We start from the raw sequence: 19,831 nt of genomic DNA on the forward strand, positions 1-19,831 counted from the left end.
GGTGGAAACAGCAGCAGCCTGACCAATTTCTGGTCTCTCCTCAAGACTGAGAAATCAACTCTTTGTTTGGAGGGCTAAGAAAGAGAGGGGAAGAAAGGAACCAACATGTCCTGAGTGCCTACCCTGTGCCAGTGGTGGCTAGGATCTCACCTGACCCCCATGGTCGCCCTGAGAGCTGGCAATTACTGACCCATTCCACAGCTGAGGAAACTGAGGCGTGGGGTGGAAAAGGCAGTTTCCACCCACGGTGGAAGATGCGTGCCTCTGTCCTTGCACTGCAGTTGAGAAACTGCAGAAGGACTGAGAGCAGGGCTTCCCCAAGTGCTGCATGTGGCAGAGCAAGCTGCCCAGACCGCCTGCCTGGCAGGGCCTGAAGGGGCCTGGAAATGAAGGTGCTCAATCCCTGAAGTCAGAACCAACATCATAAGAAAGAGTTTTAATGAAATATAAAGAGCAAGGCAAATATTTGCCTGGTGCAACTGACTCTCGGGTAGCCTGTGGCCCCAGCCAACAGTAGGGGGACACCAGTGTTTAGCAGCCTCTCCCAGCAACGTCCAGCCTTGCTCTCAGCAACCACGCCCTGGGTGCTAGAGAGTGGTGCAGGTGAGGTGCGTGTCCTCAGATCTAGGGCACCCCCTAGCCGGAATGGATGTGCCCCCACCAGCTCTTCCCAGGCAGCTCAGATTGGTGGGGTTGCTGCTGTAGCTTTGTGGTGTCTGAAAACCATCTGCAACACGCCCCTCCAGCCCTGCCACCTGCACCCACCACCCCAGTGCCCGCAGTCCTCCTCGCCGCAGTCCCAGGCTTCACCACCACCATGCTCTCAGTAGGACACGGAAGTCTGTGTCCCCTGCAGGAGAAGGCACCTTGCTTCTTCCCACAGGGACAGGGGCAGTTTCCCTGTGGACTGCATCTGCCCAGAGCGGGTGCCTTTTAGTTCTTCAAATGTCTATGCTAGCAGGAGCCCTGCCTACCACCATTCTTGTCCCTGTCATCATCGCCCCCACCCTCACTGCGAAGCCCTTCTCAGCTCCTGAAGCCTTGCCACATGCTCTGTGCCATGTTCATTGCTGAGATCACAGTACAGGCAAAATTAGACAAGGACCCGATGTTGGAAGAAAAGGAGTGATGAAAAGAGAAACAAAGGTGATGCAGAAGGAAAGGAAGTCATTGCAGGAAAAGGCATGCCCCCCCTTAAGGCCCAGCGTGATCTGTCCAGAAGAGCAGTCGTTGTGGTCTTAGACTCTTTCTAGCATGGCCGGAAGCTTTCTTAAGCTCCCATATGGTACCCGCACATTCATTTAGACATATGTGCATTTATTCAGGCAATCAGCAGATATTTCTGATGCCTGCCTGTGCTAAGCATGGAGGAACACAGAAGCGAGAAATAGAGAAGAGCCCTGCCTCGAGCAGCAGCACGCAAGTCGGTGAATGTCATTTCAGATGGTGAGAACTCCAGGAAGGAAATATATCAGGGCGAAGAGTCATGGTGAGAATGGGAAGGGAGGGCCCTTGGCTGTGTGACACACAGGGATCCAGTGTCCTTCCTTCCCATGGAAGTGGCTTCTGAGCCCAGACAGGATGACAAGAAGGAGCTGGAGGCAACACGCAGGCAGATGGAAGAGCAAGCCCAGTACCGAGGCCCTGGGGTAAGGGCGACTTGGCCTGAGGCTTTAAGGACATGAAGGAAGGCCACTGTGGCCAGAGATGGCTTGGGGTAGAGTCGGGGAGGCCAGTAGTTGGGGACCAGGACGCTGAGGGCCATAGTTGGCAGCTGGAGCATATTCACCCCCCAGCAGTGGGGAGTCATTGGAAGGTTTATGGTAAGAGGGTGACATCGTCTGATTTATGTCTCCAAGAGGTCTTTCTAGCTGCTTGGTTGAGAACGGCTTGGAGGGGTGGGAAGCCTCATCAAGTGGTTGGGGCCATTATCTTGGGGGTGTTTAGAGTGGGGTCATATTGGGATTGGAGGGAAGTAGATGGCTTTGAGATGTCCACTTAGGCAGCGGAGCCTAAAGGACCTGGATTCCTGGTGGATGGGATGTGGGGAGGGGTGAGAGACTCATGGCTGGCTGGTGGGTTTTTGTCACTCAGCCTCACGAACGGTGACATCAGCTGTGAGATGGAAACAGTTTTTGGATGATGTGTCCATGTAGAGATAGACTTGAGGCAGCTGGACATATGAGCCCATGTGTGTCACTCTTAGAGTCCACCTGTGTCTCAGGCATGACAGAAGCAAGGAACTGGGGGTGTCCCAGAGCTTGAAAGGAGCACAGGGAAGATCACCTTCATCAGAGGAGGAGCATTGCCAAGCTCCGCAGCCCCTTGTGATGAGGGCAACACAGTTGCATCCTGGGGTGCCCCTCAGCCAGGGAGACCCCACTCGGAGTGCTTCCAGAGATGCCCTAGACTTTGATACCCTCAGCAGCTAAAGAAACCTTCAGTAGAATTCCTGCTGCCAGGGTGGGAGAACTGTGTGCTTGTGGCTGTGGGCTCTGCCACCAGCTGTGCCGTACAGCCCCACAGCAACATCTGGGCTGGGGGTGCTCACAGCCTGGACCAGCCTCTCTCCTGACCTCCCCGGTGTGCCCTGCTTAGCTTCCTCTGTTGCTGGGTTTCTACACACATGTTCCCGAGTCCCTTTCCTGGGTGTGGCTTCCTTCCCCAGCCAGACTGTGAGCTCTGGGCAAGCAAGGGCAAGACGTTCCTCCCTGATCCCCATATGGAGGGGGGCTTTCTTGGGCACTGACACAGGCTGACTTCCAGGGGCATGATATAGACATTTGGGTCCCTCTGAGGTCACTGCTCCAAGCCCCAGGGAAGAAGGGCCCTGCTGGCCCACACTCCAGAGGGCTCCTCTCCCCACAGTGAGGAGTCTGGTGGGGGTGTGGGGGGCTCTTTGCAACTCTTGACCACACTTGGGTACCCTGCATTCCTGGCACAGACACCTCTAAGCTTGCTGCCGGGGCCTGTACAGGCCCCTTCCCAGGCTGTGCCCTGAGGGGACTGTCCTGCCTCTGTGCCCACCCCTTGACCCACTTACAAGTGACTGTTCACAGGAGTGGCATGGACGTGGCTTGGCTGTGGGCCAGGGTCCTCCACTGGGGGGCACAGTCAGGGAAGAGAAGGGAGGTGGGGTATGCTCTGGTGTGATTTTCTAGGAGTTCTCATTTCAAGCCTGGCCCTCCAGGGCATTATGATGGTGCCTTCCGTCAAGGTAGAAGGATAGAATGTATTTCCTTTAACAGTCTGTTGGCTTGACTTACGACTTTAAATATCCAAATCTGTGGCTTGTGGAACTTGATTTGCCTCTTGTCCTGGACTCTCCAATGCTGGGGCAGGCCTGCCTCATTACCCCAGCTCAGCACTTGGCTGCGTGCCTCGGGGAGGCTGCCCGTCCCCACAGGCCCCCATCTGTGCCTCCAGTGCCCTTGGCCTCCTGTGCTGCTTTCCCCTCTGTGGCAGAGGGCTGGGTTCTGAAGGCTGCCGTCTCAGTCAGCTCAGCCTGCAACAACATGAACACCAGAGGCCGTGGGGCTGAAACAACAGACACTGCTTCCCACACCTCTGGAGGCTGGAAGTCTGGGTTGAGAGTGTCAGCACGGGGGCTTCTGGTGAGTCCTTTTTCTTCTGACTTGTAGATGGCTGCCTTCTCTCTGTGCCCTCACAGAGCAAAGAGTGACCGTCTCCGTCTGGTCTCTTTATAAGGGCGTCCATCCCACTCATGAGGGTGCCAACTTCATGACCTGATGACCTTCCGAAGGCCTCATCTCCAAATGCCATCAAATCAGGGGTTAGGAATTCAACATAGAACTTTGGGAGGGACACAGACGTGAAGTGAAGGCGCTTAATAATAATGACCCCAGCCTGTGTCTATGGTGGGTGTGCCCAGAGCACTTTCCTGGCTAGTTTAATTCATGAGCAGCCTTGCAAAGTTGGGGGCAGATGTCTAGCTTGTTTGAGTTGGGGAGGCTGAGGTGGTGTGATGGGAGGTGGGTGCAGAGGATGGCCGGCTCTGAGACTGTGAATGGCCCTGTGTAGCTTGCCCTCCCCTAACCCCTGGTGTCTTAGACACCAGGGGGTTGGGCAAGCTGGGGAGCTAGTGGCATCCTGGTCAACCAAGGCTAAAAGGTTAGGATTTGCTCAAGGTCACAGACATGTCAAGTCCACCTGTTACAGAGGCAAAAGTGGGATCTCCCCCTAGGCTTGTGCTGGGGGCTCTGGTGCTCAGGGACCTCTGGGGAGAGCCTCAGGGCCTCAGGATCTAGGTCCCTGAGCACAGCTACAGAGAATGGACCAGAGACCCCAGCTTCGTACTTAGATCTGCTCTGCATCCCAGACCCAGACGCCAGCCCAGCCACAGACCAGCCTGCCCTCCAGCACCCACCATTCCTTCCAGGCCATGGCAGAGGCTGAGTGGTGTCGACTCAGTCAGGAGCTCAGACACTGACATCCCCAGAGCTGGTCTGTGCCCCAGTGGTGCTGGGCTGCAGGGCACACAGCACCATCCAATCGTCGCAGTGAATGCAGAGCCAGGGGAGGCGAGGAGCTGGGAAGTCCCGCCTGGCCTTGGGTCCAGCTTGCTCTGTGAATCTGAGTACATCATTCAGCCACTTTGGGTTTGAGTTGTTTTATCCACAAAACGGAACTACTGAGAGCTACCTTTCCTCACTAGGTTAATCTAATAATCTAATATGGTGGCTACAGGCCTCAGAATCGGGCAGACCTGGCTACAGCATCTGGCCCTTCCACTGCCACCGTTATGTTGGGCAAGTTCCTTTACTTCTGTGAGCCTTGGTATAAAACGGATGAACAAGATCTTCAGCAAAGGATGTTTGTGAGTTTAAATAGAGGATGGCTGTGGAATTTCCATGTCCACAGTCAGGTGCTGTTGTACCCTCTGTCACCAGGGCCATGGAGAAATGATGGGTCAGGCTTAAGCTACCACACCCCACGAACCTTTCGCTGTCTACTTCATCCTGAAAAGACTCCCAGCTTTGCAGCTGAAACACTTGGGGTCATGCCCTTGATGGGGGCCACAGGTGGGCATGACTGCGGGTGATGGGCTGTGGACAAAAGGTATTCATCTTTGGTCACTAGTATCAGAATATCCTGCCACTAGCTATAGGGCTGGAGCTGGAAGACCAGCAGACAGGGGCTGACATTTCTAGGCTCTGTCTCATTGGGCCTAGTTTCTACATCTGAAATGGGCTTAAACTAGGTTTCTGTGGCATTGGACTCAACTCCCCTCCAAGACAGATGTCTTTGCCTGGAAATAGTATGGAGGGGTTAGAATGGGGGTTAGGTGGCTAGACCCATTCCAAAGTCTCCCAGGCCACAGAAGCCAGGCCAGAACTTCCAGAGACTTTGTTCTAGACTTGAATCCACCTCTCCATCCCTGCTGCCCTGTCACCAAGGAGACCCCAGCATGGTAACTTTGGAGGTGGGTGGGGATATGCCCACTTTGGCCCTTCCCAGCTACAGTGCAGCCCCCACTCAGAGCTGCAGGAGTGGAGAGGGGCTGATGGTGGTGGTTGGCGTTGAGGGTGCTGAAAAGGAGAGTATCACCCCAAAGACGTATTAACCAATCATGAAGATTAATTATTAATCACAGCTTTTCAATTAATAATGGTTTGTAATTTATTGAACACTCCTCTACCCATTACTAAGCACTTTATATGTATAATTTAATCCTTTTGACAACCCACTCAGATAAGAATTTTTATCACCATTTTCCAGATGAGAAAACATGATCGGAGAGGTTCAAGGTTATATAGCTAGGAACTGGGTAAGACCCAGGCTTGGGATCAAGGTCTGCCCGAACTTGGGACCTGAGCCTGTGCTGCTTCCTCTGCAGTTCCGTGACTGCCCTGTATGGGTCCTGAGAATTTAGTGATAGATTTAGGGCAACACGCCCCTGGCATGCCTGCACACCTTTTCCCTGAGGAGCCTCAGGCTGGCAGGCTTTTCTCCCTGGTGTCCTCACACCCCAGGCAAGCTGAGGAAGTGGCTTCTCTGCCCACTTCTGGGCTGCATGGGGCTCCAAGTGTCCTTCCACATGTCCTGGATGGCTAGACCTTTCAGGAAGATCCCCCCCCACCACCATCTGTACAGATGCCGGGAGATGTCCCTCTGGGACCCTGCAGCCTGCAGTCTTTCTCTTCCGAGGCCTGGAGTGATACCTTCCCACCCCACCCCCAGCCTGGACTTGCACCGAGCGGGTGCCCTGCGGAGTCTGTGCAGAGCGGTGCCCGCCAGCAGCTGCAGGGCAGGGAAAGGGGCCGCGACCCCTCCTGGCCGCTCACCTATCCCCGCCAACCTCTCTTCCTCTGCCGGCAGATCTTCCACATGACGTACGACCTGGCCAGCGCCGTGGTGCGTATTGTGAACCTCATCGGCATGATGCTTCTGCTCTGCCACTGGGACGGCTGCCTGCAGTTCCTGGTGCCCATGCTGCAGGACTTCCCTGACGACTGCTGGGTGTCCATCAACAACATGGTGGTGAGTGCGCCCAGCACGGCCCTCTCTCTGGGCCATAGATGGGCTCTCCAGAGGTAGGGAGGCGAGATGTGGGCTTGGAACTTCCGAGTTCCAGCATGTAGGAGGCTGGGTGCTGCCCGGTGCTTAGGGGCACATAGCTCTACCCGGTGTAGGCCCAATCGTGTGCTGCCAGTCCAGGAATCCAGTCACAGCTCTGGGTTGGGAGCTGGTATCTCCACCTTCTCATAGCCTCCATTGCAACTGGGAGCCTCAATATTCAGCCTCAATTTTGCCCAGGGAGACTAAGACCTGGGCAGCCTGGGGTTGTATCAGGCGTGGCAATGCTGGCTGGCAGCACCTGCCCCCTTGCCTCTGTCCCCTAGAAGGCAAGTCCTTAAAAGCTGAGCCTGAGGCTGGATGCAGTGGCTCGCACCAGTAATCCCAGCGCTTTGGGAGGCCAAGGCAGGAGGATCGCTTCAAACCAGGAACTGGAAACCAGCCTGAGCAACATAAGGAGACCCCTGACTCTACAAAAAATAAATGCAACTTATTTTTTAAAAATTAGCCGGCTATGGTGGCAAGCACGTGTGTCTGCTTATACAGGAGCTTCTCTTGAGCTCACTTGCACTCCAGCCTGGGTGACAGAGCAAGATCCGATCTCAAAATGAATAAATACATAAAATTTTTTTAAAAAAAGAGCCCAAGAAAACAGACGCCTTTGAGGGTACTATTCGCAGCCCACACAGGCTCCCAGAATCACGCGTGGCCACTTTCTATTCCAGCAGAGCTGGGCTGCCCCCACCCGCCAGCATATCCTAGTCCCAAGTGGAGTCCCAGTGGGAGGGCAGGCAGGATGGAGCCTGACCCCACCCTATTCCTACAACCCTGCAAGTGGGTCAGGGTGCAGGAGAGAAGTTGGACTTGGGGCCTCGGAAGCCTAGGGCAGAGTTTCTAGTCCCCCTGTGGATGAGGTGGGCTCCAGGCAGGACGGAAGACCCCCTGGAGCTGTGAGCCTTTCCCTGTCTCTGGTGGACCCCTGCCTCTCCCAGGCTCCCTCCCAGTCAGTTTGGTTTGGTTTGAAGGCAAATCCCCAGGGCCCCAGGGGAGGAAGAATCAGCTTTGAAAGAGGTGAAAGAGACCCTGAGGTGTCTTTCAGCATCTAACAGGCCTTTACAAAACAGCCTTTTGATGAGCTAAGTGTAAATGAATCGGCCATATGGATTGAATTCCGGGTTCCCAGGGGCTCAGCAGTAAAGGCCGGAAGCCCTGACTGGAGGCTGCTGGGGGCCTGCCCCTGTTCCCCAAGGCTGGGAACCCAGGCTCCTTCCACCCCTGGGGATCAGCCTTGCTGGCCCCCACTCCAGTCTAGACTGAGCCACCAGACCGATGAGCCAACTCAGCTCTGTTCAGGGCAGTCTGGGTGACCTTGAACGTGGCTTGAGGCTCACGGGCTCCTAGGCCTTCCCCTGGGGGCTGGGCCTCTGGCAGGTGCTCTGTGGGCCTGGGTAGGCTTCTGCACTGTGGCTCATGCATCTGCCCTGTGGGCAGAAAGACACCAGGGAGGTGGCCGGTGCTGGCATCTGTCTGGTTCAACTGGCCTTCATCTGGGGCAGTGTCCTCTCTGTGTGAGGGTGGCAGGCCCACACATGCACTAAATTCAAGAGATGGCCCTTCCGGTCCCAGTGTTCCCACGCTGAGCCTTCCTTGAGACACCGACTGGCTTTGTAGACAAAAATAGCCAAGAGCTTCCCTCCTCCTGTCCCCACGCCTTGTGTGTTCCAGAGAGTTTGCCTTGGGGGTAGTGGGAGGAGAACTGGTGGCCGCAGCCCTGGTAGAGGCGGGCAGGGTTCCTGCAGGAGGCCAGTTAGCTCACAGCGTTGACTTTTGCTCACCCAAAATGAGGACAGTGTTTTTCGGCTCAGCCTGCCAGAGCTTGTCCCCCCAGGGGAAGCATATCTGGTTTTATAATTGAGGTCAGTGGGGAAATGTGCTTCACTTGGCCGCTGTTTAGGGGGTGGGGATGGAGCTGTATTAGCAAGGGCAGAACAGCAGGGTGGCTCAGCCCCAGGTCTTTGCTACCCAGCCAGGAAGCGCCAAGCTGACACATGGGGGCCAGAGATGGGGCCAGGGGCTGGCTCCCATACCTTTACTGGGGCTTCCAGTCCGATCCCTGCCCCCACTGCAAGAGGAATGTGCAAGTGGGGGACTCGCTGGCAGCACAGGCTGCCTCTGAGGGCCTCCTGCCCCTCACCCAGGGTTTTCAGCCAACAGCAAGGTCGGGGAGCCCTGGGCCCAGCCACTGAGAAAGTTAGGTTGAGGGGAGGAGGTGGCAGGGACTTCTCTTGCTAGTGAGAAGGACCTTCCCTCTCATCCGCTGCTCCCACCCGTCCGTCTGTCCACAGAACAACTCCTGGGGGAAGCAGTACTCCTACGCACTCTTCAAGGCCATGAGCCACATGCTCTGCATTGGCTACGGGCGGCAGGCGCCGGTGGGCATGTCCGACGTCTGGCTCACCATGCTCAGCATGATCGTGGGTGCCACCTGCTATGCCATGTTCATCGGCCACGCCACTGCCCTCATCCAGTCCCTGGACTCCTCCCGGCGCCAGTACCAGGAAAAGGTAGGCCCACACAGGGAGGACCCGCACATGGGCCCCTCCTCCACTGGACCGGCGCTGGAGTCCCCAGTGGCTGGGCCTCCAGCTCACAGCCTCCTTCTGTCTGGGCCCCTGGGCTGTGGTCTCACCACCTGGCCCTACAGGCTGTGTGTCCATCTCCACGCAGTGGGGTCCGCGTGTCGTCAGCATCCCCACCTCATTTCTCAGCTCTAGGCGGTTTATTTCATGCCTCCCTGGACACCCCGCGCCCCTCCTGTCTGTAATGAGAAGTCTGCCCGGCCCTCTCCACTCCAAACCTCCGCTCTTCCCAGACACCCAGGCCAGACACTAGGAGCCTCTCTGTCCTCAGTGCCTACCTCAAAGCCACTGCTCCTTCTCTGCATCCCAGCCATCCTCCCCAGTCACCAGCTTCCTCTCTCCCTGGGGTCTCAACAGCAGCCCCTTCACTACAGAGAATGAGTCCTGCGGCCTGCAGTCAGGCCACCTGGGTCCTGCCCCAGCTTCGCCGCTGCCGAGCTCTGTTTGAGTGTGGGCCTGCACCTCCACAGCTCGGGTCCGGTTTCCTCGTCTGCCGGGCGGGGGCAGTACCAGGCGTCAGGCCATGGGGGTTTCGAGTAAGCTCCCCCAGGTTTATCAGCTAAGCACGTTCTGCCCTGGCACCTTGCACTGCACACCTCACACAGCAGTTGGAGCGGCATCTAGAACACATCAACCTGATCCTATTAAAACTCTTCCAGGACTTCATGTTGCTCGGAAGTTGCAGATTAACTCCTAAGTGTGTTTCCCCAGCCTAGCATCTGAGGGTCATAACTGGGGCTCTGCCCTCATGCCTAGCTCTCGCCCTGGGCCCTGCACCCTTTATTCCAGCCTGGCCAGACCTCTCTCCCCATGCCCACTCCTGCCGCTGGGCCCAGACACAGGTTTTCACCTGAAGCTCTCCTGCCCCCTCTCCACCTGATACCCTCTATGTGTCCAGCCTCACCTCTTAGAGAAGACTTCTTTCTTTCTGAGACGGAGTCTTACTCTCTCCCAGGCTGAATCTCAGTGGTATGATCTCAGGCCAGGCGTCTAGGACCAGGCATCAGGACGAGCATGGACATAGGTGTGGTGGCAGAGAAATTAGCCTGGCTGGAGCACAGGGCCCTGAATTAGAAGGAAGCAGACGGGAGGGGAGGTAGAGAAGGCGCTGAGCTACAAACGGCAGGGCGTAGCCCAGGCCCAGGTGAAGGATCATTTCTGGAGCCAGCACCAGGGGCCAGCCTGTGACTGGGGTGGGGCTCAGCATGTGAGTGGGGTCAGGGCTCTGTGTGTGACCAAGGCTAGGATTTAGTCTGGGGTCAGGATCAGGGATTAGTTTAGAAAAAGCCTATGGGCTGGGTGCGGTGGCTCACGCCTGTAATCCCAACACATTGGGAGGCTGAGGCAGGCAGATCATCTGAGGTCAAGAGTTCAAGACCAGCCTGGCCAACATGGGGAAACCTCGTCTCTACTGAAAAAAAAAAAAAAAAATTAGCTGGGTGTGGTGGTGAGTGCCTGTAGTCCCAGCCACTCAGGGAGGCTGAGGCAGGGAAGCCAGGATTGCAGTGAGCCGAGATTGTGGCACTGCCCTCCAGCCTGGGTGACTCCTGCCTGGGTGACATCTCAAAAAAAAAGAAAGAAAGAAAAAGGAAAAGGGTCTGGGAGGCTGGGCGTGGGGCTCATGCCTGTAATCCCAGCACTTTGAGAGGCTGAGGTGGGCTGATCTCTTGAGCCCAGGAATTCAAGACGAGCCTAGGCAACATGGCAAAGCCCAGTCTGTACTAAAAATACAAAAATTAGCCAGGTATGGTGGTGTGTGCCTATAGTCCCGGCTACTTAGGAGGCTGAGGTGGGAGAATTGCTTGAGCCCAGGAGGTTGAGGCTGCAGTGAGCTGTGTTCATGTCACTGCAGTCCAGCCTGGGAGATACATTGAGACCCTGTGTTAACAAGAAGAGAGAGAGAGAGAGAGAGAGAAGAGGAGAGAGAGAGGGAGAGAGAGAAGAGAGAGAGAGAGAGAGAAGAGAGAGGAGAGAGAGAGGAGGGGGGAGAGAGAAAGGAGAGGGAGAGAGAGAGAGAGAGGAGAGAGAGAGAGAGGAGAGAGGGGAGAGAGAGGAGAGAGGGGAGAGAGAGAGAGAAGGGGGGGAGAGAGAGAGGAGGGGGGTGGGGGAGAGAGAGAGAGAGAGAGAGAGAAAAGAAGGAGCATCAGAGTATTTTTGGGCCAGAGTCAGGGTGCCTGTGACTTTTGATTTGAGACTTTCAAGTGTTTATCGTTTGGCTAATATCTCAGTCTGCCCAGTACATTTTTCTTAAACGTCTTCCCTCTCCTCCATCCCCATGTCTGTCTCTCACCTGGACCACTTCAACCTTTTAACTCCTGCCCCATGTCCAGACCCTGCCTCCCCACCCCTGCGTGTTCTCTGGGGGTCAGGGGAGGGAGTCTCTAAAACACAGCTCCAGGTATTCTGGCTGCCTCTGCCCCTATAACCAGCCAGGAAGTCACTGTCCCCTGGGACTTGGCATAACTTCGCACAGTCAGAGGCCAGGGTAGCTGGAAAGAGTTTAAGAAATGTCATTTCTCAGGCCTCCTGTCTGGGCCCCAGTGCTGTGGTTTCTCTGCAGCAGTTCTGCGTTCCCACCTCTTCGGAGCACACACGGATGCAGACAGCCCTCCCTATTTCGGATTGCTGCAGGGGTTATAGGGACTTCCTCTACTTCCCATCCAGGAGGGGTCTGTGTGGTTGCCTAATCAATACCTCCCATCCCTTGACCTGCTCTTGAGAATCCCACTGTCCAGCCACAATCTAGGATGGTGGGAGCAACGTCCATTCCTCTCAGTGATGGTGGGCAGGATCGTTTCTTATTTGTTTAAGCCCCAGAGTCTGAGGCTCAACCATCTTCTGTCCCCGAGCCTCTATTTGAAGGTACCCTCAAATCGGTCTACCCTTCTTTTCCCTTGCCTGGAGTTGCTCTCAACGAAATGACCTGGGGTCTCAGCTGAGGCTGGGTTTAGATTCATGGCACAGAGCAGCTGGGCATCCTTGCTTCTGCGTCTGAGCATTCTGACCCATTGCAGCCTCGCCTCCTGACTGTGCCAGTCACTGCTGGGAGGAAACAGTTTCCCTCCTCCCAGAGTCGGTGAGGCCTCCCTGTCACCAGTGTTTAACATTCCGAGGAAACGTGACCAACCTCCCTGGCAATACAGTTGGTGTGTCCTGTCACTGGGCTTCGGACACTCCTGCTGCCCCCCACTCGCCTCCTTAGTATTGAACACAGGACCAGATGCTGGTGGGGCCCCCTCCTCCACGCCAGGCATCTGGGAGCCTGGGCAGTTGTTTGGAGCACAGTGAGGTCATATCCACACCGTAGACCTCAGATCTCAAGGAACCAAGTTCGGCCAAGAAAGCCCCCAGAGTGGGTGCCCGGATGTGGTGCCTGCTGGGACAGTGGCGCTGGCTGCACGGAGCTGACACCCCCTTTTCTCGGCCTCAGTATAAGCAGGTGGAGCAGTACATGTCCTTCCACAAGCTCCCGCCTGACACCCGGCAGCGCATCCATGACTACTACGAGCACCGCTACCAGGGCAAGATGTTCGATGAGGAGAGCATCCTGGGCGAGCTGAGCGAGCCCCTGCGGGAGGTGAGCTGTGAGCGGCGCGGCGCGGAGGGGCGGGTAGTCAGGCCTTCCTGGCAGCCAGATCCCCTCACCTCCTCCTTCCCATGTCCCAATCCACCCCGTCTGGCAGGAGATCATCAACTTTAACTGCCGGAAGCTGGTGGCCTCCATGCCACTGTTTGCCAACGCGGACCCCAACTTTGTGACATCCATGCTGACCAAGCTGCGTTTCGAGGTCTTCCAGCCTGGGGACTACATCATCCGGGAAGGTACCATCGGCAAGAAGATGTACTTCATCCAGCACGGAGTGGTCAGCGTGCTCACCAAGGGCAACAAGGAGACCAAGCTGGCTGACGGCTCTTACTTTGGAGGTGAGGCAGCCCTGAGCCCTGGGGAAAGGGCGGCTGCTCGCAGAGCATAGGCTGGGGAGACACTCAGGGGACAGGGGCAGTGAACGCCCTTCATGGCCACAGCCTGGAGGAAGGCGTCTGTGAGCCCAGGAGAAGGGTGTCTTAGTCTGGGCTCTTTGACTAACAAAAGTGGCATAGACTGGGTGGCTTGTAAACCACAGGAATGTATGCCTCACAGTTCTGGAGGCTGGCCGTCTGAGCTGAGGGGCCACCGTGGCTGGGGCGGGTGAGGGCCCTCTTCTGGGCTGCACTGCTGGCTTCTCGCTGTGTCCTCATGTGGCAGGAGGATTCGTCAGCTCCCCGGCCTCTTCCTGTAAAGGCACTAGTTCCATCCACGAGGACTCCACCCTCGTGATCTGATCACCTCCCCAGGTCCCACCTCCAAATACCATCACGCTGGGATTAGGAGTTCAACATATAAATTTTGGGGGAACACATTGAGTCCATAGCAGAGAGTATATCACAAAGATGGGAAAGACTGTCCAGCCCCCATGTCGTGGGGAAGAGGCATCCAGTGCGGCCACAGTCTGGGGGCAGAGCCTTGTAAACCTGCCAAGGCTTCTGTGCCAGGCAGTCAGGACCAAGGTCAGGGCAGTCCCCGTGACCTGGGCAGGTGCATGCCCCACCCTGAGTCCTGATGTCCTGGCAGAGATCTGCCTGCTGACCCGGGGCCGGCGCACAGCCAGCGTGAGGGCCGACACCTACTGCCGCCTCTACTCTCTGAGCGTGGACAACTTCAACGAGGTGCTGGAGGAGTATCCCATGATGCGAAGGGCCTTCGAGACTGTGGCGCTGGACCGCCTGGACCGCATCGGTGAGGGCATGGGCCACAGGTGGGGTGGGTTGGCGGTGGGGGGTGCTTAGTCAGGCCTTCCTATGCCTCAGCCGGGTCTGCACCCCATCTCCTTCCCCGCTCTGCTCTGAGTCCCTGCTCTTGTTCTGTGGCTCAGGCAAGAAGAACTCCATCCTCCTCCACAAAGTCCAGCACGACCTCAACTCTGGCGTCTTCAACTACCAGGAGAACGAGATCATTCAGCAGATCGTGCAGCACGACCGCGAGATGGCCCACTGCGCGCACCGTGTCCAGGCCGCCGCCTCCGCCACCCCGACCCCCACGCCCGTCATCTGGACCCCGCTGATTCAGGCACCGCTGCAGGCTGCTGCTGCCACCACTTCCGTGGCCATCGCCCTCACCCACCACCCTCGCCTGCCTGCTGCCATCTTCCGTCCTCCCCCAGGACCTGGGCTGGGCAACCTCGGCGCCGGGCAGACCCCGAGGCACCTGAAGCGGCTGCAGTCCCTGATCCCTTCTGCGCTGGGCTCCGCCTCGCCCGCCAGCAGCCCATCCCAGGTGGACACGCCATCTTCATCCTCCTTCCACATCCAACAGCTGGCTGGATTCTCCGCCCCCGCCGGACTGAGCCCACTCCTGCCCTCATCCAGCTCCTCCCCACCCCCTGGGGCCTGCGGCTCCCCCTCTGCTCCCACACCATCAGCCGCTGCAGCCGCCACCGCCACTGCTGGGTTTGGCCACTTCCACAAGGCGTTGGGTGGCTCCCTGTCCTCCTCCGACTCTCCCCTGCTCACCCCGCTGCAGCCAGGCGCCCGCTCCCCGCAGGCTGCCCAGCCACCTCCTGCGCTGCCTGGGGCCCGGGGAGGCCTGGGACTCCCGGAGCACTTCCTGCCACTCCCACCCTCCTCCAGGTCCCCGTCATCTAGCCCTGGGCAGCTAGGCCAGCCTCCAGGGGACTTATCCCCTGGTCTGGCCTCTGGTCTACCAAGCACACCAGAGACACCCCCCCGGCAGCCTGAGCCACCGTCCCTTGTGGCAGGGGCCTCTGGGGGGGCTTCCCCTATAGCCTTTACTCCCCGAGGAGGTCTCGGCTCCCCCAGCCACAGCCCAGGCCCCCCAAGAACTTTCCCGAGTGCCCCACCCCGGGCCTCTGGCTCCCACGGCTCCTTGCTCCTGCCACCCGCATCCAGCCCCCCGCCACCCCAGGTCCCCCAGCGCCGGGGCACGCCCCCTCTCACTCCTGGCCGCCTCACCCAGGACCTCAAGCTCATCTCTGCGTCTCAGCCAGCCCTGCCTCAGGACGGGGCGCAGACTCTCCGCAGAGCCTCCCCGCACTCCTCAGGGGAGTCCGTGGCTGCCTTCACGCTCTTCCCCAGGGCCGGGGGCGGCAGCGGGGGCAGTGGCAGCAGCGGGGGCCTCGGTCCCCTCGGGAGGCCCTATGGTGCCATCCCTGGCCAGCACGTCACTCTGCCTCGGAAGACATCCTCAGGTTCTTTGCCACCCCCTCTGTCTTTGTTTGGGGCAAGAGCCACCTCTTCTGGGGGGCCCCCTCTGACTGCTGGACCCCAGAGGGAACCTGGGGCCAGGCCTGCTGAGCCAGTGCGCTCCAAACTGCCGTCCAATCTGTGAGCTGGACGCTTCCCTCTTCTCTCTTTTCTCTCCCTTTCTTCCTTCAGGTTTAACTGTGATTAGGAGATACACCAATAACAGTAATAATTAGCATTTAAAAACCACACACACCAGAAAAACAAAAGACAGCAGAAAATAACCAGGTATTCTTAGAGCTATAGATTTTTGGTCACTTGCTTTTATAGACTATTTTAATACTCAGCATTAGAGGGAGGGAGGGGGAGGGGGGAAGGAGGGAGCAGGCAGGTCCCAAACGCAAAAGCCAGAGGAAGGCAGATAGGGTCCCCGGGGCTGGACAGGGGTGGGGGAGGCTGGTGTTGGGGGTTCCTAGAGCAGATGTGTCACTGTGTTCATTTAGAGGAACAGCTGCCATCAGCCCCTTAGCTGTGACTTGGAGGTCCACTCTGCCCCCAGGAAGGGGCTGCCCTGGGGCCTGCCCTGGGGAGCCTCGGATGCCTGCGACCTTGGGAGAAAAGGGCCAGGGGCCTAGCATTTTTTCTACTGTAAACGTAGCAAGCTCTGTATATGAATATGCATATGTATATGTATGTAAGATGTGTATATGTATAGCTATGTAGCGCTCTGTAGAGCGGTGTAGATAGCCACGCACGTGCGCACACCTGTGTGCAATCTAGTTTAACCCCATGTTGCCAGGAAGCCCAGGTCACCTTACATCCAGCAACCCACCGTGGCTGTGTGGTCTAGGGACGTTCTCTTTCCAGTCCTCAGGGAAGAGGACCCCCAGGACTTCGCAGCAGGCCCCTTCTCTCCCCACCTCTGGTCTCAAATCCAGTCCCAGCCTGACCGCTCACCATGTGGAAGTGGAAGACTCTCCTTTCCTGGGGCCTCAAACCATCCCGCCACCTCTGGGGCGTCAGTTTCCCCATCTGCACAGTGGGAGGTGAGGGGAGCTTCTGTTTATTGAGTCTGTTCTGTGCCGGGCACTGGTTTTGCACTTTAGACACATTAACGCCTTCAGTTTCATAAAGGCCATGGGGTGGGTACTTTGATTCTCCCCATTTAGCAGATGAAGAGAGCACTGTGGGTAATTTTTCCAGAATCATGTAACTAGGAGTGGCAGAGTGGGAACTGATTTGAGGTTCAAATCGACACCTGCCTGAGGCCCAAGTCTGTGTTCCTTCCATCAGAAAACTGTGTTGAGGGCGGCTGAGGTAGATGGTCCCCCAAGCATGGTGCAGAAAGAAGAGACCAGATTTTAGCAGCAGTCAGGCCTCGGTTCGAACCCCAGCCCTGCCACTTCTTAGCTGTGTGACCTTGGGCAAGTTATCCGAGCTTTCTGTCACCTCATTTGTAAAATGGGAATAATTATGGTCCCGCCTCATAAGGACCTATGAGGACCAGATGAGAAAAATCTATATGTGAAATGCCCAGCCCAGCGCCTGGCACATACCATGGTAGGTGCTCAATAAATCACATTTCTTCTGCCCCTCATATGCCCAGCCTATTGCTCCGGCAAGCTACGTGAGAGCCTAGGGAGCTTTGGCTGAGGACTCCAAGACTTAAAATCTCAGGACTCAGGAGGTGGCTGGGCCTCCCTAAGGGCCCAAGGAAGGTGTGTGGCTGGAGGTGGGTGGGAGCCAGGCCTTGAGATGTGGGAACAGGGAGAGAGGGAAGGAACGGTGGGCGGGATGGAGTATGTAGCGGGTATATTCCTGAGGTGGTTGTAGGGTGGTGGGTCAGGGCTTTGGGAGGGGATCCACAGGCTGAGAGATCAGAGTGACGGCCTTGGATGACAGACTAAGGGATTGACTGGGCTTGGTTCTGCCAACTAGGAGCCATAAGCATGTTCCAGATTTCGGGAATGAGAAAGCAGCTCAGATGCCCTTGGAGGTGCCGTCCCCCTCCCAAATGGGATCCTGCCAGAGCCAAGGTCAGGGTCTGACCCCTGCCTATAGGGCCAGAGCAGGTATGGCTGCAATCCCCAAATCATGAGAAGGGCTGGTCCCACATTGTCCATCCAGAGCCATCCATGCTCCAAGCCAGAATGTTGGCAAGATCGGTTTTGCCTTGAGCTATCCTGGGATGTGGGACAGGCCGATGTCTCCATAGATGGGCTGCGGGGAGTGGGAGGCAGTGCTCCAGGAGAGAGGTGGATGAAGGTTCCTGGGATCTTAGGTAAAGACTGGATGCCACCTAGCCCTGGTCTCTACTGTGCTGGCTTCAGAAGGTTCTGGGAACTGGAAGGACTTCAACAGCCTCAACCTGAGTTCTGCACACAGCCCTTCCCCTTAAGGAAGGCAGCAGGACTGGATCCAAACACACAGCCTCGTCCCGGAGGCAGCAGGAGTGGAGGTGGAGGGTCCAGGGCCTCCAGGATCCCCCTTGCCATAAGGGCCTGGCCTAACCACCCTCTCCTCTACTTACACACATGCATTTTATAACAGCTCTGGCCCAGCCCGGCCACTCTGCAGAGATCGGGACAGCCAGGTGCAGGCAGTGGCCCTCCCACCCCCAGTCACCTACAAGGAATTTTCAAATCTTCCACTTTTAAAACAGAAACTGGTAAATGCGCCGTATTGTATATTTTATTTAAATAAAAAAAATTCCAGCAGATGCTACCTTGTTCTAGGGGCCAGGGATGGGCGTGGGGGTGAGGTCAGTGGGGAATCCTGGAGTCTTGGGAGCTGGGCTGTGGAAGGCAGGGGGACGTGGCCCAGAGGGCACATGTGGGCACTCGTGTACGTGCAAACCTGTGCCTGCAAGAGCATGGAGCTGTGTTTTGTGCATAGAGGTGTGCATAGGAGATGCGCCCGGCCTGGCTATGGACACAGATGTGCACGTGCCTATGGACTGGTGGGAATCATTAAGTTGTAGGGTGAGAGTGAGTGAGCATGCGTCCTTTGTAGTGGAGAAGAGAAATGCAGAAGTGGGGAAGGTGTGAGACCCTTCCCACGCCCCAATGCCAAGGCTGGCTGAGGAGGAGGAGGGTGGTGAATGAGTACCTGGGCTCCATCCAGCTAGATGCTGAAGAAGGGGATGCCATCTTAGTGTGACCAGGCAAGCTCTCAGAAGTGGGAAGGTGGCTGGGGACACAAGGTGACCAGGTGGGGGTGGGGGGTGGGAGCACAGCTCTGGGTTCCTGTGTGGGTTGGTGGGGTCCTGAGGGCAGAGGGGGGATCTGGGGCCTCTGGAAGGAGACAGGGCAGGGATTCCTCAATGCTGTGCCTGTTCGAGGAGCTAGGTCTGGTCCCTGGGTGGTCCTCTTCCCCACTTCTGTCCACAGAGGGTTGGCCCGGGCCCTGGGACTTCGCGGGGACGGGCAGAGGCCCCCTCCCGGGCCCGAGACAGGCTGCTGGAAAAGCCACGTCCCCACAGCTCCCGGTGGCATAGGGAGTGCTGTCTCTCCCACCCCAGGAGGGGGAAGTCCTCGGAAAAGGGCAGGGAACCCAGCGGCCATTCCCCATCACTACTTGCCAGGGGATGCTGTTTCCATGGCAACTGGCCTGGGAGTCCCGTTGCTAAGGAGGAGGCTCAGCAGCCCCAGCATCCCCATGACAACTGCCCCCTGTGGCCAGGCAGTGGTGCTTCCTTGGGGACCCTGGGGGCAGCCCTGGGCTGCGATCACCTCCCTCTCATCTGAGTAGCTCTGGCCCAGCCTCTGGGGCTGTGGGGAAGCCATGGGGACAGGCCCCGCCGACAGGAAGCCTGCAGGGGTGGGGCATTCGCTGCGGGGCCCTCCGTCACTGTCTCCTCTGTTCCCTGATGCGGGAGGGACACCTAGTAAGAACCTCCTGTGGGCTGGACCCTGGGTCTTTCCTCTGCTGTCCTCCTCCCAGCCACCCCAGAGGGCAGAATTCCTGTTACAGTAAGCCAAAGGGAACCGGGAGCAGAGAGGTAGGATCACCAACCCTGTCAGCTAGAAGGAGGGAGCAGGGCTGTACACCCAGATGCCGGGGCTCAGTCTGGTCCCTTCCTGCTAGAGCCTTAGTAAGGGCTGGTAGTAGGAGCTGTCTGTCCCTGGTGCAGGCAACAAAGGGTGCGTTGACTGTAGAGAATTTTAAAAAGACAGTAAAAGTGACTAAATGTCAGTTTGCTTCCTCTGATCACCATGTACCAGCAATTCAGACAGTGTCAGTGATAGAATGCTCCCCGCACAGGGGCAGACGGCTCCTCCACCCCCTCTGAGAGCACCCTGTGCGTCAGCCCCAAGAGACACCTGCTGTGCTCGAGCTGCTGGTGCTGTGGAAAAGCCTGAAGGCACCTTTTCTCCCTAGTGGGCCTCAACCAGACTGGGATTTTAAAGAGACAA

At 57.3% G+C, this 19,831-nt stretch overlaps 1 protein-coding gene across 4 annotated transcripts in view; it reads left to right on the top strand.

Moving 5' to 3' along the window:
- HCN4 (hyperpolarization activated cyclic nucleotide gated potassium channel 4) overlaps positions 1 to 18,133 on the top strand; it is a 49,312-nt gene extending 31,179 nt beyond the window's left edge. For 2 of the 4 annotated variants that reach the window (XM_017548068.2, XM_037745543.1), the window contains exons 3-8: positions 6,340 to 6,501; positions 8,883 to 9,101; positions 12,607 to 12,753; positions 12,860 to 13,100; positions 13,789 to 13,953; positions 14,090 to 18,133. In XM_017548068.2, coding sequence (XP_017403557.1) covers positions 6,340 to 6,501; positions 8,883 to 9,101; positions 12,607 to 12,753; positions 12,860 to 13,100; positions 13,789 to 13,953; positions 14,090 to 15,561 — 2,406 coding nt within the window. In that variant the 3' untranslated portion in view covers positions 15,562 to 18,133. The remainder of the gene's footprint in view (positions 1 to 6,339; positions 6,502 to 8,882; positions 9,102 to 12,606; positions 12,754 to 12,859; positions 13,101 to 13,788; positions 13,954 to 14,089) is intronic. The other 2 variants (XM_037745542.1, XM_037745541.1) reach the window with 2 other exon arrangements.
- The last annotated feature ends 1,698 nt before the right edge of the window (positions 18,134 to 19,831 follow it).

The sequence above is a fragment of the Cebus imitator genome, unplaced genomic scaffold (genome assembly GCF_001604975.1).
Source record: "Cebus imitator isolate Cc_AM_T3 unplaced genomic scaffold, Cebus_imitator-1.0 Scaffold203, whole genome shotgun sequence".
NCBI lineage: Eukaryota > Metazoa > Chordata > Mammalia > Primates > Cebidae > Cebus > Cebus imitator.